General features: G+C 46.6%; 1 protein-coding gene and 1 long non-coding RNA gene across 2 annotated transcripts in view; both read left to right on the top strand.

Moving 5' to 3' along the window:
* LOC149317939 (IgGFc-binding protein-like) overlaps positions 1 to 1,805 on the top strand; it is an 86,250-nt gene extending 84,445 nt beyond the window's left edge. Inside the window, exons 56-57 of the mRNA XM_089513260.1 lie at positions 1,172 to 1,310; positions 1,633 to 1,805. Of these exons, the coding sequence (XP_089369386.1) occupies positions 1,172 to 1,310; positions 1,633 to 1,805 (312 nt within the window). The remainder of the gene's footprint in view (positions 1 to 1,171; positions 1,311 to 1,632) is intronic.
* A 2,717-nt stretch (positions 1,806 to 4,522) lies between these two features.
* LOC149317940 (uncharacterized) lies at positions 4,523 to 8,655 on the top strand. The gene is made up of 3 exons (XR_016279766.1): positions 4,523 to 4,597; positions 5,332 to 5,446; positions 8,446 to 8,655. It is a non-coding gene; the product is annotated as an uncharacterized LOC149317940 (long non-coding RNA).
* Positions 8,656 to 14,987: the final 6,332 nt, after the last annotated feature.

Consider the following 14,987-nt stretch of genomic DNA (forward strand, 5'->3'; position numbering starts at 1 on the left):
CTAGGTATAAGGTACTCACACCCAGAGTTATCTTAGAGAGTTATCGCATTAAAAACAAACATGGCAGGCAAGCAGAGAGAAATGCATTTCTCTTTCAGTCTTTGCATGATGTCAGAGCACTTTCCTTCTCTTCCAGTCATAAAAGCATAGGAGAGGATTGCAAAAGTGTCAAATGTGTCCATTTTGCTAGGCTGGAAAAATTTGTTTGTCAAAAGGGACATTTTTACCACCCTCTCCCATGCTTTTACTACTAGAAAATTAAAGTGCTTTGACGTCATGCAGAGACAGAAAGAGAAACACGCTTCTCTCCATTTGCCTGCTGGGTTTGTTTTTAATGTGATAAGGCTTTTAGTGCCTGTCTGTGGGTTGAATTAGATTAGGTATTTTCCTTCCAACACCCAATTTAAGCCTGTGTTCAGTTTCCAGTGATCAATCACAAAACACAACATACAGAAATGCAAGACGTTTGGCAAGGAAAAGCACGTAACAGGACAAGCAGACATTTCTCACGATTTCTGGGAGTACCTCCTTCAAATATTGGCAAAACATATTGGCTGGTTTAATAATGGAAATCTGAACTTTGAGGGAGATTCTTCCTGCCCCCTCCTTGCATTAGACTCACAGAGTTCAGAAAAGTTATTTTTTTGACCATAGCTCCCTAAATCCATTCTAGCTGGTGATTTTGGGAGCCATGATGCTAAAAAGTAGGAGCAATAGCAAATACATTTCTATATCACTTATCAGTGAACTTAAGTATTCCCTAAGAGTTTTACAAAGTGTAAACTAATTGTCCTCAACAATCTGGGTTTTCATTTTAGTGGCTTCGGAAGGATGCAAGCCTGAGTCAAACTTGAGCCTCCTGGCTGGGATTGAACTTGTGACCTTATGGTTTGTGAGTGAGTGGCTGCAGTACAGGCATTTAACCACTGCACCTCCAGGGCTCCTTACTGTAAGCTCTGGCTTCAGGCATGCTCTCCAAGGTTTATTTCAGCACACCTTGAGAGGGATGGAGCAGGGCAGAATCTTCCATTTTTGCAATATTTACAAACAGTTGATCGATTTAGAGCTGAGCAGGGTCTTCTAGCATTTTGGGGTGGAAAGGTTATTGGACTTTGCTTATAGCAAATATACTTGAAAGAATTCCCCCAGGGAAATTTTCTCTTTTCTCCAGGTTGGGGAAAACTTCATGACCGATGACTGCAGCCAAATTTGTGTGTGCACCAACAGCTCCAGCATCTCTTGCTCCAGGGCCACATGTACCTATGGCGAAATGTGCACAGTTTCCAACTTTACCCGTGGCTGCTACACTGGTGAGTGGTTTCATCAGCTGTTGCAAAGGATTTGTACTCCTGGAAAGGAGGTGGGCCTTCATCTTCCCCCTCAAAGGTGGTAGTAGAAGATCTGCCCATCCTGGGCAGAGTGCCATAACTGCTAATGTGCAGAAGGTGGGCAGGTTTGTTGGCCATGGGACACAGATGTTGCTGCTGCTGCAAAGGATTAGTCCAGCCTTTCTTTCTTTCCCACCTTTTTCCTGGTATAGGGACTCAAGGTAGCTATTTTGTCTTTGTAAATCCCTTTGTAAAGCAACTGCTTCTTTGAACCCCTGGCGTCATTCTCTCTTTTCCCCCCTAGCTGGACACTGCCTGTCAAATCCTTGTTTGAATGGTGGAGTTTGCATAGAGGACACTGGCTTGAGTGGTTTTTATTGCAAATGTTCTGAGGCCTATCATGGAACCTACTGCGAGATTGAAGGTGAGCACCCACAAACACAGAAGCCTTCATATGCAGCCGCATTACAGAAATAAAGTAGTTTGACACCACTTTAACTGTTATGGCTGTATCCGGTGAAATTCTGGATTTGTAGTCTGCCTGATCTATCAGAGAGCTCTGGTTCCTCCAGGCCTCTGAGAGAAGAGAAAGCAGCCTTGGGCAGCCTTTAGCAACAGCAGAGCTTCTGTTTATGACAGATCCGGCCCGCGGAGGCCTTTCTGCCGGCCCCCGTGCAGTCCTGCCGCTGATTGCCGCCGTTTCCGCGCCGCTCCGGGCGCCATTTTATTTTTCAAAATGGCAGCCGAAGTCTCGTGCGACCTTTCGCCGCCATTTTGATAAACAAAATGGCGGCGGAGGAGGAAGAGGAGGGCCACGCGGCCTGGGGTGGAGGAGGCAAAGGATGAAGACCGGCGCTGCCCTCCCCTACCTCCCCGCGGGGCTCTGCGCGGCCCTCCCCGCCTCCCCGCGGGGCTCCGTGGGGCCCTCCCCGCCTCCCCGCGGGGCTCCATGGGGCCATCCCCGCCTCCCTGCGGGGCCCTGCGCGGCCCTCCCCGCCTCCCCGCGGGGCTTCATGCAGCCCCGCGCTGCCCACCTCCTCCTCTGTCTCCTCCGTCCTGGCCCCAGGCACATGGAGGAGGGGGAGGAGAAGAAAGAAGAGGAGGAGGAAGAGCAGGAGGAGGCAGCAGCAGGAGGAAGAGGAGATGGGGGCAGCAGGAGGAGGAAGAAGAGAGAGAAAGAGCAGGAGGAGGAAGAGGAGAGAGGAAGAGGAGATGGGGGCAGCAGGAGGAGGAAGAGGAGAGAGGAAGAGCAGGAGGAGGAAGAGGAGAGAGGAAGAGCAGGAGGAGGAAGAGGAGAGAGGAAGAGCAGGAGGAGGAAGAGGAGAAGGTGGTGAGTGGCCAGAGGCCACATGGGTTTTTTTGTTTTATTTTGCATTCTTTTTAATTGCTAACAAGTCTCCCTTGCTTTGACAATGATAGTGTGGTGGTGATGGTGATGAGTCAGCTTGAGAAGCATGCAACTACTGTTTCAGAAGCTGAGAGAGTGTGACCTTGCAAAGTGTGTTTTGTGTGCTTTTAATGCTAACAAGTCTCCCTTGCTTTGACAATGATAGTGTGGTGGTGATGGTGATGAGTCAGGTTGAGAAGCATGCAACTACTGTTTCAGAAGCTGAGAGAGTGTGACCTTGCAAAGTGTGTTTTGTGTGCTTTTAATGCTAACAAGTCTCCCTTGCTTTGACAATGATAGTGTGGTGGTGATGGTGATGAGTCAGGTTGAGAAGCATGCAACTACTGTTTCAGAAGCTGAGAGAGTGTGACCTTGCAAAGTGTGTTTTGTGTGCTTTTAATGCTAACAAGTCTCCCTTGCTTTGACAATGATAGTGTGGTGGTGATGGTGATGAGTCAGGTTGAGAAGCATGCAACTACTGTTTCAGAAGCTGAGAGAGTGTGACCTTGCAAAGTGTGTTTTGTGTGCTTTTAATGCTAACAAGTCTCCCTTGCTTTGACAATGATAGTGTGGTGGTGATGGTGATGAGTCAGCTTGAGAAGCATGCAACTACTATTTCAGAAGCTGAGAGAGTGTGACCTTGCAAAGTGTGTTTTGTGTGCTTTTAATGCTAACAAGTCTCCCTTGCTTTGACAATGATAGTGTGGTGGTGATGGTGATGAGTCAGCTTGAGAAGCATGCAACTACTGTTTCAGAAGCTGAGAGAGTGTGACCTTGCAAAGTGTGTTTTGTGTGCTTTTAATGCTAACAAGTCTCCCTTGCTTTGACAATGATAGTGTGGTGATGATGATGATGATATTGATGATGACAATGATGATATAAACCAGCTTGAGAGGCATGGAGGCACTGTTTCTGAAGCCAAGAGAGTGTCCCCTTCCAAAGTGTGTTTTGTGTGCTTTTAATGCTAACAAGTCTCCCTTGCTTTGACAATGATAGTGTGGTGGTGATGATGATAAGTCAGCTTGAGAAGCATGCAACTACTGTTTCAGAAGCTGAGAGAGTGTGACCTTGCAAAGTGTGTTTTGTGTGCTTTTAATGCTAACAAGTCTCCCTTGCTTTGACAATGATAGTGTGGTGATGATGATGATGATGATGATGATGTTGATGTTGATGTTGATGATGATATGAGTCAGCTTGAGAGGCATGCACGCACTGTTTCTGAAGCCAAGAGAGTGTGACTTTCCAAAGTGCCTTTTCTGTGTGTTTTTGGTTCTTTAATGGTGATATTGATATCAGAAAGCCTCTGAGGCAAGGCCAATGTAAATTGCTGTGATTTTTACAAACCCATGCACAGTGAAGAAAAACCAAAGTCCCTTGACCAAGTACACATTTCTGAGAAGTACACTTGGTCCAAGAACGGTGAAACCACCTTGACATGTTCAATATGCATAGCCATGTTAAACCATGCTAAGTGTTAAACCCAAGGGGTTTGGTTATGGAATAAGCCTCTGAAATATGCAAGAGGCCATGTTAAGTAAAGCCATGTGAAATGCACAACTGTGCTGTTGTGTGTGTTTTGGAATGCAGGTTGGGGGTGTTTGTCCAGAAAGGGACCGAGGAGGAGAGGGCGGGCACATGCCTCCTCCTCCTTGCAGGGCTTCGGTGGAGGCTCTGTCCCGGAGGGTGGCTCCACCCCAGAGGGTGGCTCCGCCCTGGTGGGTGGAAGCTCCGCCCCCAGCATGCAGCCCCGCACCGGAGGGTGGAAGCTTCACCCCCCCCCCGCTTCGGCCCCCCGACTTGCCTGAGGGACACCAACCCGGCCCCCGGCTCCAAAAGGTTGCCTACCCCTGCTTTATGAGCTGCATGGCGACCATCTCTCAAGGTGGGTTACAAACTAAAGAGAAATACAAGTTAAAAACTCATGTTAGGTATAAGAACAACTGTACAGTGTCTGAGATCCTAGAAAGTGCTTCCAAAGCGCAAATCTAACCCACATATTAAGCAGTAGTTGTACTATAGCAGCCTCCTGCTGAATTCTGGCACTGTGCAACTGGTTGCATGGGCGGGGGGGAACTGCTGCATTAACTTGAAAAGCTTCTGAACCCTGCCAGCGCCCATGGCTCCTTCTGATTATAGAATCACAGAGTTGGAAGGTACCCCAAAGGCCATCCAGTCCAACCCCATTCTACCATGCTGGAAGGCACAATGAAAGCACTCCCTGTGACAGATGGCCATCCAGCCTCTGCTCAAACATCTCCAAAGGAGGAGACTCCACCACCCTCCGATGCAGTGCTTTCCACTGTCAAACAGCTCTTACCACCGGGAGATTCTTCCTAATGCTTTGGAGAGTCTTCCTGATTTTGATTGAAATCTCTTTTTCTGTAGCTTGAATCCATTGCTGTGTCCTACTATCTGGAGCTGCAGGAAAAAAGCTTGCTCTGCCCTCAGTATGGGGATTCTATTCCACTGTCAAAAGAGCTCTTATACTAGTGGAAATAACCTGTAGCATCCATTGTTCCATGTCCTATTCTCTGGAGCAGCAGAAAACAAGCTTGCTCAATATTACATCCTTTCAAATATTTAAACATTCCTCCCTCCTTGTGTTTCTTGCTTTAGAAAATCTCCCAGAAGATAATTCCCGGACTGTTATCTACATCACCACTGGAGTCGCAGTCGTTGTAGTCCTCCTTGTTTTAATTACTGCTGTAGCACATTGCTCCTGTGTGTCCAGGTGAGCTTCCTCTGCCCAGGTGAGCAGCCTTGCAGGTAGGATTGGAGGGGCTCAGAGCAAAGGAGATGGCCACCTTCAGAGCAAGAGGCAAAGTTTTAGCTGAGTGGAGGAAAGGGGTGTATTTCCACAAGGTTCTCACGGGAGGAAGAGAGCCAAATGTCCTTTCTGTAGTCCTCCTTGTTTTAATTACTGTTATAGCACTTTGCTTCTCTGGCCCTAAAATAGTAGTGGGAAAATTCCAATCCTGGGAGTCAGATTCCAAACAGCCAAAACTTTTTCTCAAAAAACTTCTCTTACCCCAGAATACCCCTAAATGCCCAGTAGAGGCATAGGGGTCATTTTGCCATTTAGGAATCCTTTGGGGTCTTTTTAGGCACCAGAGAGGCCTTTTGTAAAAAAAACAAGAAGTGAAAAGGAAGTGGGCCTTTACTGGGCATAAACATCGCCCTTAGTAGGTGTTTGGGGGAAGTTGTAGCAAACAAAATTTGGATTTTGTATGTGGGGGGGAGGGGTGTAACTAGGGTTGCCATGTCAGGACCTCCAAACCGGGACAAATGTAGGACAAATGTAGGGTCACATTTTCAAATGTATGACACTTTTTTTAAAAAAAATGGAGGACACATGAAAAAATTGATAATTTTTTTTAAATGTTAATATAAATGCATGTTTCTTCGGCTGCTCAGAATGGAGGACATTTTGGCATTATTCCTAGACAGATGGCAGAAATGTACTTCTCTTCCTGGCCAAATATCCCTCCCACCCAATTCTACAACTACATGTCCCACTCCCAAGCAGGCATAGGATTTGAAAGACCACAGGCACCCCCTTTTGCCACTGCAAACTACATTTCCCACTCCCAAGCCTTCTTAGCAATTCCCCCCTTCCTCCTTTTCCTTGCCTCCTCCAACCCCCCCCCAAACCCCTCACCCCCTCTTTTTCCCCAGGTATGTCTCAACTTAGGGGGGATTTATGGGTCAGATCCCTTGCAAAGTCTTTTTTCTTTTGTAATGGGGGCAAAGCCTTGAGAAGCCCTGGACCCCTGAGAAGAAGGGGGGCTTAGAGAGAGGGGGTAAATAAGAGGACTAGAGGCAGGGTTGCCATAAGTCAGAAAGGAGTTGGGCACACAACAACAACAATAACAACAGCAACAGCAGAGGAGGAAGGGGGAGGAGGAGAAAAAAGGGGAAAGAGAAAGAAGAAAAGGAGGAGAAAGAAGAAGAATAGGAACAAAGAGAAAAAGAAGATGAGGAGAGGGGAGAAAGGAAGAAAAAGGAGAGGAGGAAGAGGGGGGGAAGAAGAGGAGAAGAAAAAAACAGAATAACAAAAAGAGAAGGAGTGGAAAGAGAAAGAGAAAGAGGGGAAGAACTAAAAGCAGCTTGCCTGAGAGCAAAGCCCTCCCTCCTTGGAGTTGGAGCATGCCCAAATAAGGAAGCAGAGGGCTGGCTCCTTGAGAGGGCTGGCCAATAGGGGCAGGGCAGAACAGCAGACCCCGCCCCCTACTAGCTCCAGCCACTGCTGCTGCTCAGCACTGTATGAAAGGGAGGCAGCAGCCCTGGGAGCCCTGAGTCGGGCAGCCACCTGGGAATGGGGGGAGGGCGGGGTGGGACCAGGCACGCTCCCAAATTCTTGGTTCTTAGGGATTTCAAGAGCCCTTATCAGATGAGTCTGGAACTGGGGGTCTTCAGCACTGGGCGGTTCGAATTCACGTTATTTCGCACAATACCATCATACCAGCATTCGAATGGCCCAATCCGAACTCACGTGAATGCGCGAGATGCCGAACTGAATGCGTACTGGCTCCTCTTTTTGGAGCGTGTTGGCCAGTGCGCTGATAAAGGGATTGGCAATATCCTGGATTGGGGCTCTGTTCGATCTCAGTGCGAATGGCTCTGGTGTGACTACCCAATCCTGAATTCCATCGCAAGACCCCCAGATTCCAATTTTAACTTCCGGTGGGTCTTTCCTCTTGCCGGTTCCAGGGAAGCGGGGGGGGGGGGCCGGTTCCAGCGGCCTCCTCCTCCTCCTCCCGGCTTGGGAGCCAGCATAGGCTGCATCCCAAGAAGGGAAGAGGCGCGGGAGCCGCTGGAACGGCGGCGATCGCCGCGATTCTAGCGGCCCCGCGCCTGTTCCCTTCTTGGGATGCAGCTTATGCTGGCTCCCAAGCCGGGAGGAGGAGGAGGAAAAAAGCATCCCCATTTACTTAGATGGCCATCCAGCCTCTTTGACAGCCGCTGGAACTGGTCCCCCCTCCCCCCCCCCAGAATACATATTCACACACTCACACACACACACGTACAACCGGGCATTGCTAATTTGTTGCAAGGGAAGGTCATGGTAACGTTAAAACCAAGCAGGAATGTAGAGAGGAAACAGAGAGGAATGTAGAGAGGGCACGTTGTATCGCGATTGTTAATGTGCATGAGCTGGCTCTCCAGCTGTTTACCGGGCTGTCATGACGTGACCTCCCCTTTCACCCCGGAAGCGTTTAAGGTCGCAACCCATGCAGGGCACCACTGAGCATGTGCGAGGGGGCCGATACGAATCGGCCAATCCTCATGTTGAGCACCGGTGTGACAAAACATTCTGCACTGAATGCACTTCGCGCGAATGCGTATTGGCCAATTTGAATCATGCCAATTCGGAGGGGCTCCCAGGTATGATGGTATTGTGCGAAATAACGTGAATTCGAACCGCCCAGTGCTGAAGACCCCCAGTTCCAGACTCATCTGATAAGGGCTAAGGAAAAGCAAATTGAACACGTACATGACTTTCTGATCTGCTTCCAGTTTGATTAGGGGGTTATTTTTGGCCACCTATGCAACTTTCAAAAGGTCTCAGGAGCAAAAAAATGCCCCCTAGGGAAGCAGAAGGTGAGGAGGGGAAAGAGGAGAGGTTCAACCCTGAGCACATGCAGCTTGGAGGGAGGGAGGAAAAAGCCAAGCACAAGGGGCTTCAGCCAGCCCTTTTGATGTGGACAATCTTTTTTTGCTTTTTAACAGAAAGCATGCACGGCATCCCTCCACAAGAAGAGCCCAAAGAGCCCACTCAGCAGCTGCCCAGCGAGAGCTCGTCCACGTGGCCAACCTTGCATTTGAACAGGACTAAAATCCACCCTCACCCTGAATTCTTTCTTGCAATTTTTTCATTGCAGGATTTCCTTGACTCTCTGTTGGAGTCTGTAATTCTCTCCTCCCAGGCCTCCCATGCAATAATAAACCAAAGCTATTTTACTGAAGACTGTGGCTGAATCCCATTTCCTCCAGAGTTACTATTTTCAACAAGCATACAGTCTATCATCTTGTTGTTGGCATGCATAGGTCCAACACTCAACTACACAAGCATACATACAATCTGGTATATTGTGGAAGGAAGTACCAAGCCTCTCCTTCTGCAACACCCTCACTGAGCAATAGCAGCCACTGCCCCACCTACATCGCTGAAAATATCTCACAGGTAACAACCAATGTTCCGTTTCCAGCGATGGAGGTGGAAACATCCTATATCATGGGACTTACCAACTAACAGGTGGGTGAACTGAGGTATATCACTTATGTGAGAACCACAAGATATGTGTATTCCAAAGGAAGCATCTTTTGATTCAAGGCAACTCAACAGTGGTGGCGTGCAAATGTGGAAGATGAAGGCCATGTCACTCTCCAACATTTATCTAATATGGGTGTGATTGTTGCTAGTGCAGAGGAAGTAGCTGCACTGTAAATGGAGTGATCAACAATTGCTCCCAGCAGAGATATCCCAATCTTCTTGTAGCATGTTAAAAGGCATCTAAGGCATGCCACAATTTTACCAACTCCATCTTTGAATTGTGACAAGATGCTGAAATCATTTCTTGAACCAAGTTATTAGAAATGCTGCTTTTGCCATCAGTGATCTGGATTGGGTCAGTCCTCTGGTTCACATGCACTTTTAATGTTAACTTGTTAATTTGAATCAGAATTGAGCTGTTCGTACTTGTGGGTGTAAAGCCCAAATACAAACGCTATTGGTTGTGGCTCAAGTGAGTTTATACTGTGAGGTAGATTTTGTTGATCCCATTTATTTATTTATTTATTGCTTATTGGGAGTCACAAACTGCTCCCCATACCCTTAAGCTGGCACCCACCATTATGTGGAACTCCAGTAGGGCCCAAATCGGACAACCCTTCTTGATTGGTTGCAACAACCACCATTCAGAGAGCTTTGAACTTATTTTGCTACATGCCAGAGCAGGTGAGGCAGGAAAAAGACTGAGGGATGGTGGGGGTTTCTCCCTCTGGTGGCAACTCCTTCAGGTCTGTTTTTCCTGCCTGTTTCGTAGCAACATGACGAAATCAGCCCATGATACAGGATGTTTCCTCTCCTTTCTCTGGGGGCACGGTGTGCTCCTTCTTTCTTGGGTGTATATGCACAACCAGAATATGTACCAGTGCACTCCCAAGGGCTGCCATCATCAATGGAGTTGCATCCAGGAGCCCCTTGGGCTGCTATTGCTGTGCCCTAGGAAAAAATAGGGAAGAAGGAGCACCCTTAGCCCCCATGACTTCACTAACAGGCATTCTGAGGCTGGCAGAGGCTGGATGGCCATCTGTTGGAGATGCTTTGATTGAGAGCTCCTGCATGGCAGGTGGCTGGACTGGATGGCCCTTGTGGTCTCTTCCAACTCTACGATTCTATGATAAAATGGTGAAGGTTCTGGAAACCATGCCCTATGAGGAACGACTACAGGAGCTGGGGATGTTTAGCCTGTAGAAGAGAAGGTTAAGAGCTGATATGATAGCCCTGTTTAAATATTTGAAGGGATGCCATACTGAGGAGGAAGCAAGCATGTTTTCTGCTGCTCCAGAGAACAGAACCAGGAACAATGGATGAGTGGAAAGAGATTCAACACCAGAGATGGTCTTCTTTGACCTGAAAAGAAGCAAATGTGTGTTCTCTCTCTCTCTCTCTCTCACACACACACACACACACACTTTGATTCTCTCAGTTTCCCTTCCGAATTATCATGGCCCCACAGAGATTTCCAAGAGGAGGCCTAGCAGCCATAGGGCCCACCTGTATGCCTTTTTCGGAGGGAGGAAGAGGTGGAGAAGAAAGGGCCTTCTTTGCTTCCAGCCCCCAAAGCTGCCTCCCTACAGAAGACCCTCCAGCCCTCCATCATTGACTGCAAAATGAGGGCTCTTCCCCCTCAGCCATCATTCTCACACTGGAATCAAATTGAAGCACCCACCTTCCCTTTCCTGTCAAGGAAACCCAGAAGAAGCCCTTCTTCCGAAGCAGCCAATGGTCAAACCTGCCAGCCTTCTAGAACCCTATTCAAAATCCAAGCCAACTGCCAAAAAAGTCGATGGGAGGAGAGCTGGGTAGGACTCATGGCTCTCAGTAATTTCAGTTGGTCTTTTTCTTTCTTTTTTTGTTCTAAGATTATACATAAAGTCATATTGTACAGACAATCACAGAGCAATAACAATAACAGCAATAAACCCAATAACAAGAAAAATAGTAAATGCAATATTGAAATGTCTATAGATTTACATTCTTAGATTTCCTCTTGGTTTGAATTTATCTTTTGGAAGCTTAATAAACTGTTATTATTACATTTTTGTGACTTCATGTAAACATTTTTCCCCATTTGAATTCTATCCAGTCAGTTCCATCTCTAATAGCTGAACCTCATCTCGTCTAGAAATAGTACAATATATAATAACTTCCCTATAGAGAAATTGAGAGGTTCACATATTACAGAAAAACTCTGCAATGGGTCTATTTAAAGCATGGATAAAAAACAAAAAACATATCAAAGCAGGAGCAAGGGAAATGAAAGTGCTGATTTCCCAAGGAAATACCTTCCCTTCCTGAATCCTGAAACCTTTGAGGGCCATGCTTTGGATGGAGGGACCGCTGAATGCCTCAAAACGAGAGAAAACCTTTAATGCTCTTTAATGGACATTCCTAGTGAATATAGGTTTTAAAGGTTGTTTTAAAAATGTGTCTTGAATACAGATATTATATAAAATACAGTGGTGCCTCGGGTTACGAAATTAATTCGTTCCGCTGTCAATTTCGTAACCCGAAAGGCTTTCGCAAGCCGAATCCCCATAGGCGCTAATGGGGAAAAGCCGCGATTCCGTGTGAAATCGCGCAGAAAAGCACCAAAAGTTTTTTCGTAACCCGAAAAAACTTTCTTAACCCGGAACAATAATTTCCTATGGGTTTTTTTCGTATCCTGAAAATTTCGTAACCTGGGTATTTCGTATCCCGAGGTACCACTGTATAATTCATTCACATCTCTCTCTCTCTCTTTAGGCACACACATGAATGGATGGATAATCTAATTATGTATTTATTATTATGGACCACTGTAGTTTCCAGTGAATGAGCCCATGGGATAGTGAGGATCAATCAAATGCATGTTAATGGCCCGATACAGGCGGGTGGGAAGTGGTGTGGCGGCGCCAATTCTAGGGTTTGGGAGCGCGCAGCAACCGCACACTCCGGAACCCTAGTATGTACGGATGCCTCCATCATGGCGGCCTCCAATCCACATGGGGGCCGCCATGATGACGATGACACTGGGCAGCGTCCGGACGTCGCTGGCAGGAAGTGGTGTCTTGGAGGAACTGATTCCTGTTTATGATGCTGCAAAAAAGAAACCGCTCTAGGCAGCTCCTTTATGGTGGCATGTCTGCGCTGCTATCTATCTACACACACACACACGTGTATGTGTGTGTGTGTGTGTGTGTGTGTGTGTGTATATATATATATATATATATATATATATATATATATAACACATACGCACACAATTATTGTAAGTTCTGCTCTAGGGTGACTGCCTTCCTCTCTCTGAAAGTCTCCTGGGGGAACAGAGGATGTGGATATTTAAGCACTGTCCCCACGTCTAAACAAATTTGTCAATAAAAATCAGAGAACTGCAGAGATGGAGGGTACCCTAATGATCATCTACCTCACTTGTGGAGTGTGGAGGGTGCAGATTGCACCAGGTGAGACCCTAAAAGGGGGGTGACCCCAATGCTCCTCCAAAACCTACCTTTTGGCAGAAAGGGGCTGTGGCATCCACCTGCTTCCCTTTAAAATGCTTTAAGAGATGGTGGGAGTGGGGTGAAGCTGAGTGGGAAGAGAAAAGAGAGGCCCCACAACTTTTAAAATTAAAATTAAGATTTCAAATTTTTAATTTTTAACTGAATTTTTAAAAATTATCCTTTTTATTTTTATTTTTAAAAATCACATTTTCACCAAATCTTCACAATGTATATGTAAATACATTTAGGTTGTGCATATGATATTGTAATTTGAAGGTATAATTTTAATTTTCCAAGTTGTTTATGTCACAGCTATTAGCATTAGATTCAGTGGTATATGGGAATGATGATTTGCAAGTAACATTAGAGGGGAAAAGGCATTAGGAAGGATTCTGTATGGTGTGAAATGGAAGGAGGAGGCGGTCAATGGGGGTGACACCAAGAGTGATCGCACCGGGTGACTCAAACCCTAGGAACCCCACTGATCTAGCCCCATCCCTTGCCAAGGTGGGAAAGGCTTTACCTTAGGTATTTTTTTCCCAAAAAACCAAAGCACTGGAAATGCTTTATTTAAAAACATTAACTCTCACAAAATATATGAACAGAAATCCTCAGATTCCCCACAAACTTGGCCCAGTCCGTAAGACTGTGGTGAGGCAGGAGTGGGGCTGTGCCACAGGAGAGGAGACCAATGAAAGGGGGGATTCAGAAGACAAAATGCAGCAGTTGCTTTGTACACCTGACCCATTGGGAAGGAAATATAGCCCAGTGGTTGCAGCAGCTGCTTTGCATGGAGAAACTCTGAGGTGTTGGCTTCCCAGCCTCTCCCTCCCTTGCCCTGACCTTAACACTCACCCTGGAGAGCCACAGCTGACCATCTCCATGGACCCCATGGATCAATCGGGGGAGATACCTTCAAGCAGGGAGACCAGATGTCCTCACCAGAAAGGGGTACAAGGCACTGCAAAGTGGAAGGCATGCAAAGAAAATGGAGAGCATGACCAAATGTTTAGCCTGGAGAAAAGAAGGTTAAGAGGTGATATGATAGCCCTGTTTAAATATTTGAAAGGATGTCATATTGAGGAGGGAGCAAGCTTGTTTTCTGCTGCTCCAGAAAACAGGACCGGGAACAATAGATGCAAGCTACAGGAAAAGAGATTCCACCTGAACATTAGGAGGAACTTCCTGACAGTAAGGGCTGTTCGACAGTGGAATGCACTTCCTCGGAAGGTGATAGAGTCTCCTTCCTTGGAGGTCTTTAAACAGAGGCTGGATGGCCATCTGTCAGGGATGCTTTGATTTGGATTTCCTGCATGGCAGAATGGGGTTGGACTGGATGGCCCTAGTGGTCTCTTCCAACTCTATGATTCTATGATTCTATGATTCTAAATAAAAGCTAAAAACACAGAAAGAATGATAAATTCATGCTTCTTAGTCACGCTGAAAATGGAGGACCTTTTGGAACGCCTCCTGGACAGAAAGCTGACATGTAGGGCATGTCCTGGGAAAGGAGGACACCTGCTCAGCCTGCCCTCAAGGACCTGCCTGCATATAAGTCACCTTCTCCGCTTCCCCTTGAAAACACCTTTCCTGCTCCACAAAGTCCTCCAGCAACACCTCCTTTTTCAGTTTTGCTCAGGAGGAGAAGGCAAAGCAAGGTACGGTTAGATTGCAGTTCCCAACATCCCCCCAAAACTATATCTCAGACCCCTATGGAGCCCCACTCTCCTGCTTGACATCCCCCCAGGACTCAGGACAAGGCAGTCTCTGTGGGAGCAAAGAAAGAGCAACTTTAATAATATAATAAAAAATAAATATTTATTTATATCCCGCCTCTTCCAATTGAGGATTGAAGCGGGTAACAACAAAGAAAATACAGTATACAACAATAAAAACAACAAGCCCCACAAAACCACGACCCAACCATCCCTCCCAACTATAAAATTAAACAGTAAAAAAAAAGTTTAAAAAAGTACATAAATTCAATACATCAAAGTTAAAAACAAATCACAAATAATAAAAATAATAAAAGGAGGATTCAATTGGTCCTGGACATTATCAATCAGGGAAGGCCTGCCGGAAGAGGACGGTTTTTGTCGCCTTTTAAAAAGCCTCGAGTGAAGATAATTGGCGAATCTCTTCCAGCAGGTCATTCCAAATTTTTGGGCCAGCAGCCAAGAAAGATCTCTGGGAGGTCGCCACCAATCTGGTCTTTCTTATTTGTAGGAGGTTTTTCCCGGAGGATCGGAGTGTATGGAGAGGACTATATGGGAGGAGGCGTTCCTTCAAGTAGACTGGACCCAGGCCATGTAGGGCTTTATAGGTGGTAACCAACACCTTGTACTGTGCCCGAAAGCTAATAGGCAGCCAATGAAGTGATTTTAAAATAGGTGTAATTCGGTCGAACTTGGATTTTCCAGCAACTAGTCTGGCTGCCATGTTTTGTATCAGTTGAAGCTTCCGGACATAGCACAGGGGCTGCCCCATGTAGAGCGCATTGCAGA

This window comes from Sceloporus occidentalis, unplaced genomic scaffold (genome assembly GCF_023333645.1).
Source record: "Sceloporus occidentalis isolate IW3139 unplaced genomic scaffold, rSceOcc1.0.p SCAF_2, whole genome shotgun sequence".
Classification (NCBI taxonomy): Eukaryota; Metazoa; Chordata; class Lepidosauria; order Squamata; family Phrynosomatidae; genus Sceloporus; species Sceloporus occidentalis.